Source organism: Mytilus californianus, unplaced genomic scaffold (assembly GCF_021869535.1).
Source record: "Mytilus californianus isolate M0D057914Y unplaced genomic scaffold, xbMytCali1.0.p SCAF_6, whole genome shotgun sequence".
NCBI classification, from domain to species: Eukaryota; Metazoa; Mollusca; class Bivalvia; order Mytilida; family Mytilidae; genus Mytilus; species Mytilus californianus.
The window spans coordinates 61393656-61416202 of NW_026262712.1; the positions used below are offsets into that span (position 1 = coordinate 61393656).

Genomic DNA, 22547 nt, shown 5'->3' on the forward strand with positions numbered 1-22547 from the left:
ATATTAAAAAGCGATATCATTTCATATTTATATATACAAACAATATCCTTTATTTTCGAAATTAACAATATTGTTAACTCTTGTCATTGAAAAGATAATAACAATTGTACACATTTTAATTCATCAGTCCCTTAAGTAGGCTTACAGAAGTCATTTATTTCTGTACACACAATTGACATTAAACCAAGTCGTTGTTTCGGGTTTTGGTATTGTTACAGATATATACTTCGGAGTACTTCGGACTACATGTCTTCAAGGTGTAATTGCATGCGCTACACTTAACCGTTTTATAAGTGCTTCAATTTTAATAATCTAAATAAAATGAAAAATCAAATTTGATTCTGAATTTGATTGGACCAAAGTTGATATTTCATTGTATGTTTTCACTCAAAGAAAGCGAAAAAAAAACAGTTGCTTGAGGAATGAATTTCTGGACAGTCGATAATCTAGAGTCTTGATGGAACTATTCTGTAAAGTCGTTTCTTTGGGTTATTACGTTTTTGTTGGTATACTGTTCCTGTTACAAGGTAAAAAGAACTATTATAAGTATAAGCATTTTCATCTTAAGCGCCAGCTGATCCTCGTATATTATTTGATAAAATACGCATGTCAATTCACATAGAAAAAAGCAGCTGATTTAAGAACGAAAATATCCGTAAGATAAAGAAATGATAGATTGTTAGTAAATAGGACAATATTTAGAGAATTATCTTTCCTAAATTGACATTGATTTTGCTTTAAATGAAATTTATTATATTATAATTATTCATTAAGCCTATTCAAATTTTAAAACATCTTCTCTAGAATTTTAAATACAAAATGTGGAACGAGCGAGCGATTTTTTATTTTTTTTTCATCTGAAATGGAGCGAGTGAAAGTTCATTTTCTTTTTCATCGTAGATGAATTTGTTAGCACGTAAAGCGAATTTTTGAAACAGGAAGATGTATTTTAAATTTTCATTCCACAAAACATATGTTTTTGGGAGCGAGAAATTACTTTTTGTAACACAAAAAAATGTAACTTTCTGTGAACTGTCGGATCATCGATGAAATTTATTATAGATGAAATTGTTGATTTCATTTAATTATAGCGATAAATCAGAAAGTCTTTTAAAATGACTTAATAAATTTTAGATTTGACCAAAATTTTGAATGCGGAGAACTATCATGATTCAATCAATTTGGAATGGCTTAACTGGTATACGGTACAATTCATGTTTTAATGAAGAGGATCACAATTACCGAGTATATAAAATATCTTTTGTACACATTTCGTTTGGTTTTCTTCGCAGTTTTTCCGTCTCAATACTGGCACTTTTAAAAACGTTAGTTTGTTTTAATATCTTTTATGAGTTATATTTTTAAATAATTTAATCCTGCACCCTTATTATTTTTTCTATCTCGTGATATAAAGTATTATTTGATTAACGTTTTGAATTTCAACGATAAAATTCAAAGATGAAGACATCACTTAACTTATAAAGATGAGGTAAGTGGGGAATGACAGTTTATCGAACTCCGAAACAGCGGTTACGTCCTCTTCACTACGCTACGTTGACTTTTAGTTTAGCGAAGCAACGTCACCACGTTTCGGAGTTTGACAGTTTATAATAAGATCTGTTTCCCAATTTTTCATTCACACAGTATACAAATTCAAATTATATAAAACATAAAGATCAAGCGCAAACGTCCTATATAAAAAGCGCAAATGTCCTTTCATAAAAAGCGCAGATGTCCTATGAATTGAAGCGCAAATGTCCATTTAAAAAAGCGCAAACGTCCTATGTAAAAGCGCAAACGTCCCGCGCCGAGATCATCTTGAATTGCTTAGATGTCACATGTCATTTCTTTAATTGTTACGGATTTAAAATTAATATCGACTGTTATTGTCTTTGATTTTCATTGTTAAATTTATTTTCATACTAACCTCATCCTCAAATGACATTTTATAATAATGTATTGTTTTTCAGTTAACAATAAGAACATATTATTTAAAGTCAAATAAAACTTCAAATTAAAAAAAATAGATGCATATGTTTTTTTATAACTAAATGGCTAGTTTTCATTACAAAACTTATGTACATATACTTTTTTCCGAAGAAAATTCTTCAATTTGTCAAATTTAGAAAAAACTTTTTCCTAATTGTTTGCTTTCAGACAACAATTAGCCGACAAGTTTTCCGTATGCAGCGTTACCAGCGTAACCTTTCGTATAAAAATTCGATGATCGCAATTACGCAAGTGCGAAGTTGAAAACTAAATTGGCAGAGAGAGTCCACAAACATAAACATCGCTCCGCCATCGAAATAATCTATATCTTATTGTACATGTTATACACGTGCTTACCTGAATATCCATGCTTCTTTCTGGTGACAATCGGTAAACTTCGGCCTAAAAACACGACCATTAATTAGCTGCCATATTTTCACAACAACACTGACCGAGTGAAATTTTTTTTTTTACGATTATACGAAATGGATGCGTACAAAATGATAAAATCGTGCACAGAAGACTTAGTTTATGATATATGCATGCATTGGTTGAAGAATTGGATTAACTTTATTTTTCAACAGTCACTCGTTTCATATGACTTTAAAGTGAAATCCTTTATAGGCAAGCTGACGGCAAACAGTTTTTACTTGCTTTCAGCCTCTTAGATATTACTGCACATTTTGTCTCTATACAATAATTTTTTAGTGGTAGATTGCTCCGGAAATACACTTGCTATGCTGTTTGTTTGATTCGAATTTCAATAACTTGGTAATTCCAACGAATTTTTATATTTCGATTATATAGTAACGATATATCCTCGGGGTTTACAGTTTCTTTTTATCGAACCAACACTTATCCATTGTATCCATATTATTTCATTTCTTTTGAAACATACTTGACAAATAATCAAGACAATACGCTATTGATATAAACATTGTAAAATGCCCGGTAATATTGTTTCATTTCGCCGTTAAATTCTAATAAATTCAAACCCAAGGTCAGTTGTAATGTAGAAAAACAGTTTTCTATACCTCTCGTTAGTAAGACTGGAGGCGTTTAACTGTATACCCCGTATGTAAAGGCTTCTGATCGTAAAAACAAATCCGTACAACAACCAAGTTGTCAGAAGATGGACTTTGGATAGGTTAAATGTCTGCTTCTATTTTGACCAATCAATTTTACAATATAATCTTATTTCATCAATTGTTTCTAAATTACTATCTATCGATTGTCTTGAACAAGCATGAACTGTTTTCCCCTGGAATTATCCAAATGACAGAAAATCAATTTATGATTTACATTTTTTTTATCCTCAACCAGGAAAACTGGTATCCACAGCATGTAAAGGGAAAGGATTTCCAGTCGAATGGACGACAGCAACTCCAGGGGTTACATACTGGTATGCGACACCAATAATTAAAAGACAATTCACGGCTGGATACAGTGTGATAGATTACTATACAACAGATGGATTGGCCATGGGTAAATAAAACTTATATATTATGTTTTGGCGCCTTTTAAAACGTTTTTATCCTGCAATCGACCTTTCTACTATATATGAATATATAGTCTCCTGGTATCCTGCTTCTACTGCGAGCGAACGGTTATGTCATATTACTGTTTACGTCACAAACTTGGGTCCTCATTGCGGTCCGTGTTGAAGTCATGTCGATTTCTTTCAAAGACAAATTCAACGATTTGAAGGAAAAAATGTAAAAAATTAATTGCAGGATAAAGACAATAACTGTTTCGTGTCTTTAAATATCAGCTGTATTTGTACTCGGCTCGAAACAGGAGTAGTATTGTACTGTCGCTCGCTGAAGCTCGCATTACACCTGATTATAAGCCTAAAAAATATAACCATGGAGTTATCTGGTTTTTTTTTTCACTTATTGTTTTGATTTCTTTATTCTTTTCCCTCTTTTTGATGTTAAAATTTCAAAAATTTCCACTAACGGTAAATGAAACTAATACGGGGTATATTGGCCATATGCATTTTCTGCGAAGAACTCCGTAGTATAAGGATGTTCGCTTCTCTTTTTTTGAATTTTTGTCAGATATTCGGAATCCTCTGATTTTATCCATGTAATGCCATTAAAAAATTCTGCTAATTACTCATATTTTCTTTTCATAATTTGACTACATATAGTTTAAAATGCAATCTTTGAAAATTTTATCAATTAATCCTTGTCATGTTTTTATACTTTTTGACAGAAAAAAAGTACCAATGTTCAATGTATGAAAAATTTAGAGAAAATCATTTCCCGCAAAATTTTCAAAGGCTTACATCTCGAAAACGAGAACTCGAACCCATCATTTTTCTTCTGTTTTTATTATTCATTTATTGATATACTATCAATTTATAACAGTCTTCTTAAAAGCTTGTTATTTGGAAACAAGAGTAGCGAACATCTTAAAATATAATGTTTGTATATTTGTTTGATTCTTTGCTTTTGCAGGTGCATCTCCTTCTTGTCTAGATGAATATTATGACTCAACAACAGGATACTATTACTATCTGATGTACTATGGCGATGAGAATGTTTACAGTTTGGAGAAGGACATTGAAATATGTCATGGCTACAAACAGTTCGACAATGTAATCAGGGAATTCTACCGTAAGATTTTTAAATTCTTGAATATAACCTTTTCAACAAAGTATTCCCTACATAAAGAAAAGGCCTCAATTTTCTCTCAAAACTAACAGTGTTGGGTTTTATGTTAACTGCCTGGTGTACTTTGGCGATGAGAAAATTTACAGTTTGGACAAGGGCCTTGATATATGTCTTGGCTTACGTCACGAATAATTCGATAATAATAGTTTTCTACAATAATATTTTTAAAATTAGATGTGTTATATTTTGTCTAACCTATTTTTAATTCCCTTTTATATTTTGTTTTAAAATTATATTGTAATTATTCTGCTCATTTTGAACGCCGTAATTGGCAAATGAAGTATTTGTCCGACTGTCTGTCTGTCTGTCTGTCTGTCTGTCTGTCTGTTCTGTCTGTCTGTCTGTCTGTCTGTCTGTCTGTCTGTCTGTCTGTCTGTCTGTCTGTCTGTCTGTCTGTCTGTCTGTCTGTCTGTCTGTCTGTCTGTTTGTTTGTTCGTTTTTTATTTTTTTTTTGTATCAAACTTTTTTCCTATACCTTTCAAATATAATACTGATAGAATAAATAATTATAATTTCCATAATAGTATGAGGGTAGGAATGCCCATTAACGTCAAACTTCAAACGTCCTTTTTTTTACCGTTAGCGTCAAATCAGCCTTAATTTGTTTTTATCTTCATTCGTCAAATCTGATTTTTAAGCTATTGTTGGGTATAATGGAGTTAAAAGTTTATTGTTAACGTTATTTTACCAATCATATAACCGTCAATCGTCATGTGGAATACCCAATTCCTGTCTTCTTGTTTGTCCCTTAAGGCCGTACTGATATCTATGAAATAAGCGTTTTGAAACTTTACAGATGGGAATTTATGTTTGACGCAAAACATTTTTAATGATATGAGGTTTGGGAATTTGTGTCAGATGTTCGGACTCCTTGCTTTTTCCCCCTATGATACAGGGTAAAATATTTTACCCAATTGCAACCATTTTTATTTTCTTATGAGACTTCAATAACTCATAAATGGTCATTTATCAAAATATAAGTAGATTCTAGATATTTTTTTCTTTTTATGATACCCAAATCATACCAAAGCCAATATAAGGTAAATTAAAGCCCGATTCAGCCTTTTCCCGACATTTAAAAAATTAAATTTCTCATAAAGGAGCTCCATAACCCATAGAATTTTAGATTTTAGATTTTTCTTAATTTCAACTACATGTATGTACATCCTTAAGGTGGTACATAATACTACAGGAAGATAACGCTGTAAAAATCAGATGAACGTTTTAATAAAGAAATAGTAAGTTTCTCATTGATCAAAACTAGTGTTTGTCAAACTGTTATTTATCATATACTTGTATAAAATATTACTAAAATTTTACAGTTCAATAACATTTAAAAATATTGAAAGGCTATGAAAGGATTACTAGGTTTATTGACCAGATTCCTAAGAATTCTCTCAGCGGGCTGATAGAGGAACCTTTATTGACTGCTTCCGGAATGTTATCACATGCCTTTCCGTTAATTTCCGTGACGTTTATCACATGCAACTCCGTGCATTTCCGGAAATGTTGTCTGTAAATTATTATCTAAAAAATCATAGAAAGACAAAATTTTAATTATTAGTTCTTGTCTGTATTTCTTTTGCTGAAGTATATGATAAAAAGATCATTACATGTCATATTTCATATCGAACCCTTTATCGACCCTCGTTCATGATATTATCCCTCGAGCCTGCGGCTCTTGGGCTGACATCATGACCTAGGGCCGATAAAGGGTCTGATATGAAAAATGCCATGTAATAATCTATACATATCCAATGAAATTTGTTCAATAAAGCATGTGGTTCAATTCTTTTGAAATTTTTATATTTTTGTCAAAGGGTCAATGTAAATATTTTTGTCCAAATTTTATGAAAATTAAACGAGCCAAATTAATTTAAGTCAATGCGTTTGGTATCACATTAATTTGATATTTTTTATAAAATTTTCAGACGAGTTTTCAATTAGCGGCACTATAACCAGTGCGCAGGATTGTGTTGGGCTATTTACTGCAGGCTCTACCAGTATAGCTCTTTCAAAATGTATGTATTTTTATCATATTTAAAAAAAAAAGTATTATACGGAGTTGACATAAGATTGACAAAATACCATAAAAAAATAATTCGTAAAAACTCTCCACATGTATGAACAGAAATGTTCTTATGTTGGTTTTTTTTCTTTGTAAGAGTTTACTTCACGACACGCCTTAACAATGAGCAAAAGAATTCACATGTAATGGACGACTATGATATGCTATTTATAGAGTGATTCTATAAATCCTTGTTTTTTTTTCATATTGTTTTTAAGGAAAAAGGATTCCAATGTCAAAAATATGAAAAGTCTAGAGAGAATTATTTCCCGCCAATTTTAAATAAAATTGAGAATGAAAATGGGGAATATGTCAAAGAGACAACAGCCCGACCAAAGAGCAGACAACAGCCGAAGGCCACCAATGGGTCTTCAATGCAGCGAGAAAATCCTGCACCCGGATGACTATATCTCGAAATCAAGCACACGAACCCTTAATTTGTTTCTGCCTTTTTAGTTCCTTTAACTATATAATATCAATATTTAACAGTCTTTTAAAACACTTGTTATTTTGAAACTGAGTAGAGAACATTCTTAAATGATTGAGATAGTTTTGTAGAGACACCTGTCTATTAATGATGGCTCTATGTTTGTCTATGTTTGTCTATGATATCTGTTGTTTATTTTTTTTTGGGGAGGGGTGCTGAAAGACCATACACGCTGTTTAATACTATACGTACTTTTAGAGAAGAACCATCTTAAACATATGGCAAAAACGTAACGGTTCTTCACTTCTTTAACACGGTAAAATAAAAACAAAATATAAAAATAATAAAAAGTTACAAACAACAATATAAATGCAATGCAATATATGTAGAGAGAGTTATTTATATAAATAAATGTAGTTGCAACAGCGTCTGTCTTGGATATTTTGATATATCAAGCCTCTTATTACAAATGAATAACAAAAAATAAAAAACCATCCATTTCTTTAATATAGATTGATAATTCAAGCGAAAATCGAAGTTATTCACCACAATCTGAAAATCAAAGGTTGATTTAACTTTCTTAGTTGCAAAACAACGGAGTATTAAAGCCGTTATGATGAAAAAAAATGCAGCTTAGTTGAAGTTTAATTTGTATTTGTTTATTTCCAATTGAAATTTTGCATTCAGTAGTAGTTTTGGAAAACGCTGCCAGGGTGATGTCAAATATATATATATATTCTCTAAAGAAACAATAGGCGGAACATAACAAAGGAACATCAAAATTGTTAAGTCAAAGAGAATCTAACAACGGCATGGGAAACAAACGAAAGTCGACTAAAAGACACATAATTAAATTTAGGAAAATCTCTTCAAATTTTGACCGGTAAAAATGTTTAAAAGATAGACAAACCCACGCGCAATAAAGCAATGGTAGACAATGTCGTATTACAGAATGCTCGCAATAACTGAAAACTAGCTCAACCTACAGATAGGTCATCGTGCTGTCATACTCTTTTATTATATGACTAAAAATTTTCTGTTTTCTTATTGGCTAAAAGCACAGGAAATCCTCATTGATAAAACGTTAGATTCACCGCGACAAAAATCCAAGAGGTTTTAGATATAAGATTTTGAACAACGTCTGTGAACCTAAAATAGATATTCAAAGGCAACGTTAATGACGTAGGTTCACGACTTCAAGTATATTCCTGTGTTTTCTTTTTCTTCTTGTATTCGGTGTATTTTTTTCTTTTCTTCTTTTTTTTTTTGTGTATTTGATTTTAGTAATATTTCAACTTATGAAGATTAGCAACTGCAAAAGCACATGATATATCAAATATAAAAACAGGCAGCAGTTTTTTTTTTAAAGTGATCAAAAGTATCTGCAACAAATACTAGAAAATTGGAGAAGATAAAAAGTAATATAGTAAAACAATTGTTAACTTTTGATTTCAGTTGATACAATGATTTATCAACGCCAGATATATGACATTCACCCTCGGCCGTTGGCCTCGGTGAATATCATATCTCTGGGGTTGATAAATCATTGTATCAACTTCATCAAAAGTCAATCAGTGGCTGTACTTCTGAGCAGATTTTATGCACCAATACAAAAATAACATTCATAATACAATTTGCATAGAATATTAATGCCTAAAATGAGAGAAATATGCATTTTTTTAAATTGTTTATTTGAATGAACAGTTTAAAACAATAACTAAAAAAATCAATATGCTATTTTCATTTTCCTTTCTAGACAACTTTCAGTATGCAAACTGCCCGTTTGATTTCACTACCTATGACTTCACCTTCAGTGATAAAGGAAATCCCGACTACTGTGCTGGTAAAACTTCTGAAGCCTATATTGAGAATGAAGTCATCGCTTTGAAGAGTTGTTATGATCCTCTGAATATAACATCAGGTAAATATTCCATCAATGTTCCCCTGTATATAACCGCAGGTTAATAATCTATCATTGTTCCCTGAATATAACCTCAGGTAAGTAATCTATCAATTTCCCCTGAAAATAACCTCTGGTAAATAATCTATCAATGTTCCCCTGAATAAAACCTCAGGTAAATAGTCTATTAATTTACCCCTTAATATTATCTTAGGTAAATAATCTATCAATGATCCCCTGAATATAACCTCACGTAAATAAACTATCAATGTTCCCCTGAATATTACCTCAGGTAAATAATCTATCAAAGATACCCTGAATATAACCTCAGGTAAATAATCTATCAATGATCCCCTGAATATAACATCAGATAAATAATCTATCAATGATACCCTGAATATAATCTCAGGTAAATAATCTATCAATGATCCTATGAATATAGCCTCAATTAAATAATCTATCAATGGTCCTTTGAATATAACCTCGGGTAAATAATCTATCAATGATCCCCTGAATATAATCTCGGGTAAATAACCTATTAATGATCCTTTGAATATAGCTTTAGGTAAATTATCTATCAATGTTATCCTGAATATATTCTCAGATAAATAATCTAGCAGGAAGACCTATTTATTCTATAATTTCATGTATTATTTAGTCAAGAGATGACTATCATGTTATTATTTATTTATTGATTATCAGTGTTCAACGCCACTTTCAGCTTTCTTGTCTAAATCACAAGAAAGCCTGAATACCAGGAGAGAATCACTGACCTGCCACCTGAAATATTGGAATCCAAATATATTAAGATCGAAGTCGAACGTGCGAGTCTGGAACTCATCGCCTCAGTGTTGACAGACTAGGGGAAACTGAAGATGAACTACTTAAACCACCTGGCCACAGAGGACCCTCTTTTATGTTATATTCACATTTAAATTGTTGTTGACCAGAGATCTACTGCTTGTACTCATGATTCTTGCGATTTGAATGATTTTTTAGTATAAATTTAAAGTGTCCAATTTTGTTTTATATATATTCAGTGTTACAGAATTAAGACCCCTTCCGTTACTTAATACTTAGTTTAATCTCATCACTTTATCGTTACCCATAACAATATATACCTTATGTTTTTCAGCTGCTCCTTATTATGGGCCATTTTCATGCCTTGGTAGTTGGCCAGCAGATAAAAAGGACACAACTTCTTTTGGTGATTTTATAGTTATCGAGATGTATGATGAGGCAAAGTGGCCATATTGTGGGGTACGACACCAACCTTTTTTTCAATTAAAGATGTATATACAATATAAGTATACATTATCAATAACGTGTACACAATTTATTGGTAAAGTCTTTGGACATCGGAAGAATTAATGCGCGACATTGTACGAAAGTGTGTTATCCTACAATTTGAATACTAACGCTTAAATGTTCATTTTATAACATTCGTTGTCTCATTTTTTTCATAGATATATGAATTGCTTGAATTGACATCAACATGAATAATAATAAACATTAAAAAAAAACTTATCATAGTATATATTTTATATTTTTTAGAGATATAAAGTTGATAAAAATGGCGTCATTACAATTTCTATTTACCTGTCAATGAGTCAAGGTGACTGGTTCCCTGTTATGTGTATTGCGTCGGTTGATAACGAGTTCATGTACGATGACGGAACCCAGAAGTTTGTGAGAATGGTGTTTACTCCTCCTTATTCATGTAAGACGATGCTTATTTTACTATATTCACATGTTTTAACAATTCTCAAAACTTTGCAATTAGATCAATTCGTTTTTCTAATGAGAGCTGATTCTGGCTCTATTTACATTTTTTAACATGATAATTACTGGGAACATTCATTTCAGAAACTTCTTTTTTTTTTTGGTGGGGGTGGGGGGGGGGGGGGGGGGGGGGGGGGGGGGGGGGGGGATTTCTGTATCGTTAATTTATCCCTTTTCCATACACTCATTGATAATATGTAGAATTAAATGAATATTTCCTTGAATACACAGAAAGAATACAGGAAAATTTTATTTTAATTACTTTTACTTAAAAGAAGACTTTTTTGTTGAATAAACTGAATGTGACTTTTTTCCTTTGTAATACTGGTTATCTAAATTAATCATTCCTGTCAAGTTTTGTCATAATCAGTTCAATAGTTTGAGAAAAATCTAGTATACTGTAAGACCACATCTATAGCGATTCCAGCAAAATTTCTTCGAAAGATCCAAACCAAGCCACATCATAATAGAATATTGTGTGGACCAATAAATGATCAAATATTTATCTCATCTGCCTACAAACAGTTGAATATGATACAAAAGATGACTTTAGGATGATAAATACCACTAATGGACCTCTTTGTCTTCCTTATAAGGTCTGTTTTGGTCCATTTACACCTCTCATTTCCTCAAAATTTCAACTTTTTAGGCCAATAAATAAACATTTTGGGGTAACTTTCACTCATTTATGATAGAAATGTTATAATAAATGAGTAATTGAAGTATACAAGCTGAATGAACTATCAATATAAAAGTTTACAGTCTCCAAGGAGGGTTCAATAAGTCATTACGTAAAATTTAAATTTACGCCGCATTCCAGACAGGGACATAAAAAGCTTCTCTTCTAGTGAATAATTTGTTGTTACTGCTTTAAAAATAATTTCATTTACTTATAACTATATATTTATTAAAGTATTTCTTTGGAAAAATTTTCTATTATAGCAGAATATAAGAAATAAGGAGAAAAAGCTCCCCAAAACACTAAGTATGGCTTGTTCTGTCAACTAATATTCATGGTAGAGTCCTATTTCAAGGACATTTTCTCAAAAATGTGTTTTGGAGACTCAATCCGCTCAGAATATTTCATTTTTTGTAATATTTTACTTGAATAGCAAGAAATTTTAAAACATGAAAGTACTCACAAGGTCAAAGGTGCATGTACAGCACCCCATATTAGGTGTAATACCACCATTGATTTTCCCGTATTAGTCTTTGTTAAATTTGCACTTTTCAAAAAATTGTGCAGAAATTATCTTTGTTTCAAATAAAGAAATACTTGGCATGAGTAAAGCTTTATCCTGTCCAGTACAATAGAAAAAAATTCACATAACATTTCATTGCATATAAGAAAATAACCATCACTGGAAGTTAACCAATCAAATTTTCCCCTTTTATTAACCTGTGTACAAGCTTTAGTAACCTCAAGTTTCCAAAATATTCTATAGAAACCCCAAATAAAAAAATAATGATGTTTTTAGATACCCAAGATATATGTTTGTGATCCAGGAATGTTTTACTGCAATGAAATGTAGGATTAATTACCTACAACTGTCAAATTCAAGGGAATATTTTTTTTCGACCTATTTTCGTATGATGCAACCGGATGTGACGTACTATGATTTGGTGGTATTACAACTTAAACTATTAAATAAAATTAAGAATGTGTGAATGTAATTATCAAAGTTTACAAGTGTATTAAATTTCTTGTAATTTTACTTTAACATTCGCAATTTTTTTTCAATTTTGAACAGCAACTATAAAGAAAACAACACAAGCTGATCCGACAATAATAACTTCAGAACCGGCAATAACAACATCCGAAATTACGACATCTACTGAACCGACAACTACCGAATCGAAAACTACTGAACCAACAACTACCGAATCGACAACTACGGAACCGACAACTATTGAACCGACAACTACCGAACCGACAACTACCGAACAGACAACTACTGAACATACAACTACTGAACCGACAACTACTGAACCAACAACTACCGAATCGACAACTACGGAACCGACAACTATTGAACCGACAACTACCGAACCGACAACTACGGAACCGACAACTACCGAACAGACAACTACTGAACATACAACTACTGAACCGACAACTACTGAACCGACAACTACCGAACAGTCAACTACTGAACCGACAACTACCGAACCGATAATTACCGTACCGACAACTACTGAACCGACAACTACAGTACCGACAACTACAACAACTGAACCGACAACTTCAACAACTCTAACAACATCTGTCACTACCGAACCGACACCTATAACTACCGAACCGACTACTACAATTATCGTGTTGACAACTACAACAACTGATCTGACAACTACAATAACTGATCCGACAACTACAACAACTGTTCCGACAACTACAACAACTGTTCCGACAACTACAACAGGTGAATCGACAACTACAACAACTGATCCGACAACTACAACTGATCCGACAACTACAACAACTGTTTCGACAATCACAACGACTGTTCTGACAACTACATCAACTGAACCGACAACTACAACAACTGTTCCAACAACTACAACAGCTGATCCGACAACTACAACAACTGTTCCGACAACTACAACGACTGTTCCGACAACTACAACAACTGATCCGACAACTACAACAACTGATCCGACAACTACAACAACTGCTCCGACAACTACAACCGCTGATCCGATAACTACAACAACAACTGAACTAAATATAGCAACGGTTGGATCAACTAATACCTCAAATAGTAAATATGTATTTTATTAGGATTTTCTTTTTTTAAAGCATAAGTTCGTGTATAGTAAAAGATATTTTGAGAAGAACACTTTTATTCACTTTTAAGGACAACATACTTGTTTTTTTTTTGTTTTTTTTTTTCATTTAACTTGAATATAGAAAATCGCCTAAAAATTGCTCAAAAGTCGGAATAAAGGGATGAACGCGAAATAAAGTATCCACGAAAATAAGTAGGTTTACAGTATGTTAATTTTGTCGTACAAAATATATAAATACGAGAAAATATGCTATAATGTTTTTACACAAAAATGAAATATGTGACTCAGTGGAATATATTTATGTTTAATTTGTTGCCAATATTTATTGTTAAACCAATAAGTACAACTTCAATTCTGTTGGACAAAATGTCAATTGTAAAATGGTCATGACGTCACAGTGACATCAAAATGGAATCAGACTATTCATCCATACACCTGTTGTTATCGTTTTCTTTTGGTCATATTGTTTGTCTTTCTTCGATGAATGATTGTTTGTGGTCTCCTTGGTATTCTACTACGGTTCTACGGACGACTAAAGTATTTATAGTCAGTTTCTTTTTCTTTTTATGGAAGACTTATTTATCTATAGTCAGTTTCTTTTTTGTTTGTTATAGCTATTCGTCTAATTTATCTATAGTCCATTTCTTTTTCTTTCTATTGTAGACATCATGACATCTAAATCATCAAAGTCTGAAATATGGAATAGCATACGTGATTTATACTGGCCATGGTGGATCCTTGTCGGGGTTTCAATTCTTCTGCTAGCTTTATTGACCTGTTGTTTAATTTATGCTGCAAAGAAACGAAAACGTGCAGTAGATGACCATGAAAAAGGAAAACCTATGAGCGACAGGAGTCAGGCAAATTTGCAACAAACTGCAAAAACCAGTGGAACCAGTTTAAATAAAGACACCACCAAAGCAACACAACGTGCAAGAAAGATTACAGTCAAACCTTTTTTTCCACCCAAAAAATGGAATAATTTTTAGATTATATGATAAACTTCTAATAACATTGAATCGATTAATTGTAAAAGTAGCTTTCTGATTTTTATACGAGTATGGTTTTTTTTTTATAATTTTGTATTTTGGCATGAGCTCAAGTGATGTTACCTTCAATTTGGTTGCATGCCAAATTCTATAAGAAAGGACCAAACTCAGCAATCGTTAAACGTAAAATTTTGGAAAAGTTCGGAGAGCCGATAAGATTGCTTCGGAAGTTGGTTGGTCTGCTTCATTTCTATGAGCACTGAAACATTATTATTTTATCATAACGTCATTATTTAAACGAAAGAAGCAATATAAGCACGAGCGCTTTAGCGCCTAAACAGTGTTCACAGTAACAGTAGAATGATTAAAGGAAACAGAGAAAATTAAGGAAAGAATAAAGGATTATTACTAGTACAGTCCGCAGATTTAAAGAGTTATGTTGTTTTTGTTTTTTCATTTTTGTTTTTTTATTGGTTGTCTATTATTGAGAATATAGCATGTGTGGTTCTTAGTTGAACTGCAACCTCACTTTTGGCTTTTCAAAATTAAACGGCAAAATTGACCGATGAAAAGTTTTGACGGCGAAGTTGTTCGTTGTAAATAAAAATTGTTTGTTGAGTTTTACTTTCATTTATAACTTCATTTTTGTAAATTCATTCATTTCTACAAATTCACTGGGGAGCAGTCCTATGTTTTTATCTGTCAGATGAAAGTGTACAGTTTTTGTACAGTTGTTGACTTGTGCCGGTGACGGTCAAGTTTTTACACTCAAACATTTTTCATGAGTATGAAATAGTAAATATAGCAAATAACTCATACATTCAATGGCTTTTTAGATATTTCTTAACGTGAAAATGTCTTGTTAAATAATAATTTAATTGCACCTGAGCAGCTTACAGTTCAGTCACTGTCAAAACATTATTTTGGCATTATACCGTCCCGTACATGTTCTAAATAATTTGATATACGAGGTGTTCCCTTGTCATTTTTGTTTTTCTTTTGTATGGGGACCTATGGTTGGACCCCCCTTTTTATATAACTTGCATGTGTTGGAACCCCCTTTTAAAATGGCTGGACCCGCGCCTGTTGTATCGTTACTTTAATTGTGATTCTGTTGTATCTTTACTCTTCCTACATGCGTCTTGTGCGAGAATATTATTGTTACCCTTTAATTTGTATCTCTGTTTGTTTGTTTTTTTGTTTGTTATTTTGTTTGTTATTTTAATATTTATTTGTTGATCTTTGTTTTGTATTTATTCTTATTGTTTACATAGGGCTTTTTGTACGAGTTTTCCTTTTTGTATTCAGTATTCATTAATTGTTAGATAGGTTTGATGTTACTATTCATTTTTGTTTTCCGAATTGATTAGAATTACGTTTTTTTATATGACACGGTTAATTCAATAAACCAAGTTATTGTTGTGATTTGATATATGATAACTTATATTCATTTAAATTGATAATACCAAGCTCCCTCTTATTTGTCACGTTTGCAAAAATCGGCCGTTATCTAATTGCGCCAAAAATAAATCCATTTGCGCCACAATTCATTTGCGTCAATGCTACTTCTGCGTCACTTCATTTCGAAAACTATAGGTTCCATTTGAGCCAAAAAACAATCATACAATTGCATCAATTCTTTCAGTCTATTTATGTTTGCTTATATATATATCTACTAAATGATTAACTTTCTTCATCCTTTATCGGACTTGGGACCAACAGTTTACCGACTGGAGGTGTTAAAGTCATTTTACTTACATGTATACAAAAAATATGCTCATATATACACAGTTAAAACCATGATATGTCTCTGTTTAACCTTAAACCAAAGGCTTGTATTTGTAACTTTAAATAGAAACATATTCCTTTCTGTTGACCTCTCTTCTACATAGTATTTGGTACTTTTATAGAGCAAAGTTTTCTTTTTCCGGTCATGCGACTTCTGCCACCTTCTGACCCGTTTTAGATATATATCGCCTTATTGTTCGCTGGCTTATTGTTCGCTTGTTTTTGTTCGCTAGCTTTAGTCTGGTTTCTGACCCAGCACTTCGGATTTTAATGTATGGCATGGCCTGATTCTTTGTAAGTGAATCTAAAAACACAAACATTGACGGATGTGAAGCATAAAATTGTTCGTTGTAATGTGTGCATGTGGAATGCTTCAGGTCCGTTATTTGTTCTTCAAGAACTTGAAGGAATTACATACCATACTGGAGGAGGAAACAACGCATTATCCTCTATGTATGTATGTTGATAACACGTAGTCAGCGAAGTCTTCTTTTACCTTTGTATCACGTGGCATATCAGGAATTATATCCTCAGCAAAGCTATCACCCACATCAGGGGCGGATCCAGCCATTTTTAAAAGTGGGGTTCCCAACCAAGGATAAAGGGGGTGGTGGGTTTCAACTATATGTCCCCATTCAAATGCATTAATCTTCAAAAAAGGGGGTTCCAACCCCCGGAACCTCCCCCCCCCCCCCCCCCCCTAGATCAGCCACTGCACATCTTCTGGTTTATAACGCTAATACGAATAGAAATGGGTCGCAGTTAATACCATCAGAAAACTAGAGAGCGGCGCAATTGATACCTTTTCAAAACTGTTAATTAATGGCGCAAATTGAATCTTCCCCAGAAATCTACCCGGAAATATATTTTTAATTATAGCGAGATGTGTAAAGGTGTTAATATCGGTGACGAGACACCTACGACATGACATCGCAGTAATTCTTAATATATATTTTGTATATTATAGCATGAGACCTAACTTAGTCGGGTACTGAGAGTTGAAATTGTTCCTTAGAAATGGACCTCAATATCATCAATTATTAATTAGAATGATTAGAATGAGTGTTGTGACATCATCCACGACTCATGCACTCAATACTGATTGTATAAAATGGATAAAACAAGACACTTAGATTCTTTTTTTTCAATTCAGTAATAAAAGTTTTTGATATTCACATTAAACATTTTGAACACTTTACTCCTAAAAACAACCGTAATAGCCCTATTTTTCGTATCAAACATAAGATAAATGAACTCGGCAAGAAATTTGAATTTGTCCCGGCTGATAAGGCTGTCAATGATTTCATTTTTGTCTGACGTAACATTTATATTGAGGTTATGCCACCACTTTACAAGCAGAACCGAATAACATGAACGTTCCAACTATGTACTGGCTTCCAAGGCTGCATAATATACCTAACAAATATACATTTAATTTGTTTTATACCTTCGTGTATTTCACATCCCATCGTTTATGGTAATATTCTATACAAAGCACAAACATGTCGTCATTCATCTCAAAAGCTAACCAAACCTTTTAAACAAATTTATTCACAAGGGATATAGTTACGATATTGGTGTCAAGGCATTAAAGATGGCATTTTTTTTAATTAATATTGTTTTACTCATAGGGTCTTTGCATCGGAAATAAACACATGAATGCTAAATCGAGTTCTTGGAATGCATGATACTAAACCCCTAACGGTTGGGAGTGTGCTTGATTTTATATGATGATGACATAATCCTTTTATCAGTTTAATTGGAGTCTGGAGCTCGCATATCAGTAACTGCTAGTCGTCCTTTGTTAATTTATATGTATGTTGTCATTTTGCTTAGTTTCTTCTGTTACCTACTCTAACATCGGACTCGGACTTCTTTTAAACTGAGTTTTACTGTGCGTATTGCTGTGTGTTTGTTTATTCCACATTGGCTGGAGGTATAGGGTGACGGTTCAGATATCACAAAACATGCCGCTTGGAGCCGTCTAAGTCAAACTTGTAGTGAGGTGAGAGTTTGAGATGAAGAACAGCGATAAAAGCGCTGTGCTTGTGCTTTTTGTGTTTTTGCTATGAATATTGTAATTGTGTGGCCTCTGGGTGCTGGATTTTCTCGCTGCATTAATGACCCATTGGTGGCTTTGGGCTGTTTTCTGCTCTTTGGTCAGGTTGTTGTCTCTTTGACACATTCCTCGTGTCGTTTCTCTATTCTATTTTAAACCATACATATACCAGGTTTGTTTCTCTAGTATGAGATGTGTATTCTTAAATTTTTCGGCCATTTATTTTTTTTTCTTAATTTTTATAGTCGGTATTTTCTATTTCTTTTTTTCTAACTTCCCATTATTCTCTATTCCTTACTTTTTGTCCCTTATTCTTCACATTTTGCCCCTTATTCTATATTCTGCAAACTCCTTCTAGACCCAATAAGATAATTTGTATCTAGCAGGTGACGTTTTTCGGGTCAAAGAGGGACAATTCGAATAGTTAAAGATGTGAGTCTTCCGTTACAACAACGTTATAGGACAAGAGGGTCTAGATGGGGTCCTTATTTCTTTATTCTATAATATCTAAGACCATTTTTTCTGTATTCTTGATTTATTCTTCCCATTATTTTCTATTTTGTAAACCCCGTCTAGACCCGCTGACATACACGTACGTTCATAAAAGTTTCGTGTCGCTTTAAAATAACTCTATTATATTTCATGTTTTTGATCCCTATTTTGTTTTTGACGTATGTGTTGCTATCATTTTGGTCTGTTCATAAAACTTATGAGCTACAAATTTACAAACAAAATGTAGCCTGTACCAATTGGAAACCATATCATTTCCGAAATGGGCTAATTTTAATCGTTTTGCCACATGCATGCACCACCTTAATTTTCTGTTAAGATATGCATCTGACTAGTTCAAACCGTGTACCTTTTATATTGAATAGCATTATTTTTGTTGACTATGGTGGACAATGTTTTTTCTAAAGAAAATACCTTACAGTTGCATAAAAACAGACAATCTGGCTACAATCCTGAAAAATATCAAAGTTTTGAATCTGTCAACATGGTTAAAACGAAAAGCGGATAAAAAAGGACAAAGTTTATCTAAATTTCCATAACCAAAATCGTTTTTTTTTTTTTTTAATTTTTGATAATCTATTGGTAGATTTGAATTTAGGCCTCCGTTGCGCTAATTCTTTTTTGCGTCCGAAGCGCATTTTTTTATTTACTTTATCAGAATTTAGAACTCGAAAAAAAAAATAAAAGTTGCTTGGGGGAATAAAAATTTGTGATGAAGGACGAAATTGAGAATGGCTGTTATCAATCAAGTCAGTACCAAAGCCCTGACTCCTAAGCTGATGATACCACAGGAGTGGACCAGTAATTATTCACGGTGTGTCACCAAAACGAACATTCAAAATATTTCTTCTTTAATTTCCATCATATAAACTGTCTCATTAGTGTATACACCACATATTCTTTTATTCAGATTTCATTGCGCATGAGACACTTATTTCTAGACATCTTTCCTCCGGAACGCTTGAGACATGAAGCGCTTTGAGCCAATAGATACACGATTGTTTCTAGTATTCAACTTCCTATTTTGTAAACCTGCATGTACATTTGTCAGTTAATTAAAAGTATTTAAAAGATAGATTTTTTAAATGGTTTCCCTATAAAACATAACAAAATTCAATAACACGAAATAAGGGGAAGATAAAGTACTCTAGACTAGTTGACCAACTATTTATTAGTTACATCGTATCAACGACTATATAAAAATAAGATGTGGTACGAACGCCAATGAGACAACTCTCCACCAGAGACCAAATAACGCAAGCAACTTAAGGTCACCACAAGGCATTTAACAATTAGCAAAACCATACGGCATAGCAAGCTATTAAAGGCCCCGAATTGACAAAATTTAAGCAAGAAAACAAGAAAACAAACGGCTGATTTATGTGCAAAACAATAAACGAAAAACAAATGTTATATACAGCACAAAGGTTTGAATCTCAGGCTACTGACATGGGATAGGCGCATACCGAATGAGTCGAGGTAAAATGTTAGCGCCCCTCTAACCTCGGAAAGCTGTGTCCATGAAGAGAAGTTGTTTCATATTCATTTATCTTGCAAGCCACACATCCTGTTGATATACCTTTACTGTAAGTTTATCTTATTAAAAACAAAATCAAAAATTGTATTTATTTTTTATATTATTATTACATTTTCCTTATATATCACCGCATATATACTAATTAAGGATATGAAATACTAATAGTTCACTAATGCCATTTTAACTAATAAATGATTTTCAGCGCGGCAATGTGGCCTGGCTTGCGCCTTTTTGGGCATTTGAAAAATTTATTTTACCTTTTGCATGGTTATAAGTATAATTTTGAGAGACCAAAGCAAAATATTGTAAAAACAAAGATATAAATAAAAGTAAAATAAATGGAAAAATAAATTGATGAATAATAATTGCAGGATTAAATAATGAAAAAATAAAAGTGAATATAACTTAAATAAAAAAAAATAAATAATGAAAAATTTTATGAAGAACAAAAAATATAATTAGGTGCCACCAAAAGCCGGAACAGGGAAAAGGGCCAAACAAACAACAAAGAGCGGCAGCAACGTTGTCATAGTACACCAGCAGCCAAGTAGAGTGGAGAATTTTGATATGCCAAATTGTGTATGTGAATTTAGTTGCCAAATGTGTTGTATAAACCCAACTAGGCCTAAACATGTGTTTGTGAATTGAGGAAAAATAATTGAAGAAAGTTTTATATGTACATAAAAAAGAAAACGAAATAACAAAAAAAAATAAGTTAAACATAAATAGAATAACAAAAAAAAAATAAACTGCATAGTGGTATTGGAGTTCATCGGTGTTCATGAATTATGAACTCCGTTTTGTTTTTTTAGTTTTTTTTATTGGTGGGGGGTCCCTACTTAACCCTCCTTCTCAATATGTAGTGTTCATACTTGCCCCAACTGTTCATAGGTAGACCTCTGTGGTCGTCAGTATCTATCTGCGCCTCGCGGAGCATTTTTTTATATCAGTACTGCAGATTTTAAGATTTTATCTATTTTTTATAGTTTTCAAGTTAATAGGCAAAAAGGCCAAAAAAATGGGTAAACATATTTATAGGCACTAACACATTTAAGTTAATGATAATCTGCTATTAACCTATAGCTGTGCAATGGAACCTATGGGAATGCAACCCGAGTATAAATCTCAATAACCGAAAATTATACCATAGATATCTATGGTATAATTTTCACAATTATACCATGGTTTTGTTGTATAGGGTCTTCGAGAAAAAGAAAGATAGCAAGACCTGGCTGCCTGAATTTTTCGACATTTGAACAACAGAGTCAGTGCGGGGCCACTAAGCTAAACTGCCCTCTTTGCACCAGCCGATATAAATGAATGCCTAGGGTGGGAATCGCACCCACGTACACCAACTCTGTTGTCCTATATTTTTAAATGAAAAAAATCTCTCCTAGAACAAATAAACAAACAAATAAAGTTTAAAAGGTATATAAATGTGTATATATTAACCTATAGCTGTGCAATGGAACCTATGGGAATGCAACCCGAGTATAAATCTCAATAACCGAAAATTATACCATAGATATCTATGGTATAATTTTCACAATTATACCATGGTTTTGTTGTATAGGGTCTTCGAGAAAAAGAAAGATAGCAAGACCTGGCTGCCTGAATTTTTTGACATTTGAACAACAGAGTCAGTGCGGGGCCACTAAGCTAAACTGCCCTCTTTGCACCAGCCGATATAAATGAATGCCTAGGGTGGGAATCGAACCCACGTACACCAACTCTGTTGTCCTATATTTTTAAATGAAAAAAATCTCTCCTAGAACAAATAAACAAACAAAAAAAGTTTAAAAAGTATATAAATGTGTATATATTAACCTATAGCTGTGCAATGGAACCTATGGGAATGCAACCTGAGTATAAATCTCAATAACCGAAAATTATACCAGATATCTATGGTATAATTTTCACAATTATACCATGGTTTTGTTGTATAGGTTCTTCGAGAAAAAGAAAGATAGCAAGACCTTGCTGCCTGAATTTTTTGACATTTGAACAACAGAGTCAGTGCGGGGCCACTAAGC

General features: G+C 32.7%; 1 protein-coding gene across 2 annotated transcripts; it reads left to right on the forward strand.

Moving 5' to 3' along the window:
* Positions 1-381: 381 nt before the first annotated feature.
* On the forward strand, positions 382-16045 carry LOC127704153 (mucin-17-like). 2 transcript variants are annotated; one of them, XM_052208051.1, is made up of 10 exons: positions 382-527; positions 3313-3474; positions 4452-4610; positions 6599-6688; positions 8919-9083; positions 10198-10322; positions 10617-10782; positions 12596-13264; positions 13409-13603; positions 14295-16045. In XM_052208051.1, the coding sequence occupies exons 1-10, from the start codon at positions 458-460 to the stop codon at positions 14618-14620; spliced, it is 2127 nt and encodes a 708-aa protein (XP_052064011.1). In that variant the 5' UTR covers positions 382-457; the 3' UTR covers positions 14621-16045. The 2 variants fall into 2 exon arrangements, with proteins under 2 accessions (XP_052064011.1, XP_052064010.1); XM_052208050.1 differs by having other exon boundaries at positions 12596-13603.
* Positions 16046-22547: the final 6502 nt, after the last annotated feature.

Excerpts from the sequence above, each read along its gene's own strand:
- LOC127704153 (XM_052208050.1), top strand. The coding sequence starts at position 458 with ATGGAACTATTCTGTAAAGTCGTTTCTTTGGGTTATTACGTTTTTGTT. Across the intron at positions 4,611-6,598 it reads TGTAATCAGGGAATTCTACC|ACGAGTTTTCAATTAGCGGC; the intron begins GTAAGATTTTTA and ends TAAAATTTTCAG. Across the intron at positions 9,084-10,197 it reads TCCTCTGAATATAACATCAG|CTGCTCCTTATTATGGGCCA; the intron begins GTAAATATTCCA and ends TATGTTTTTCAG.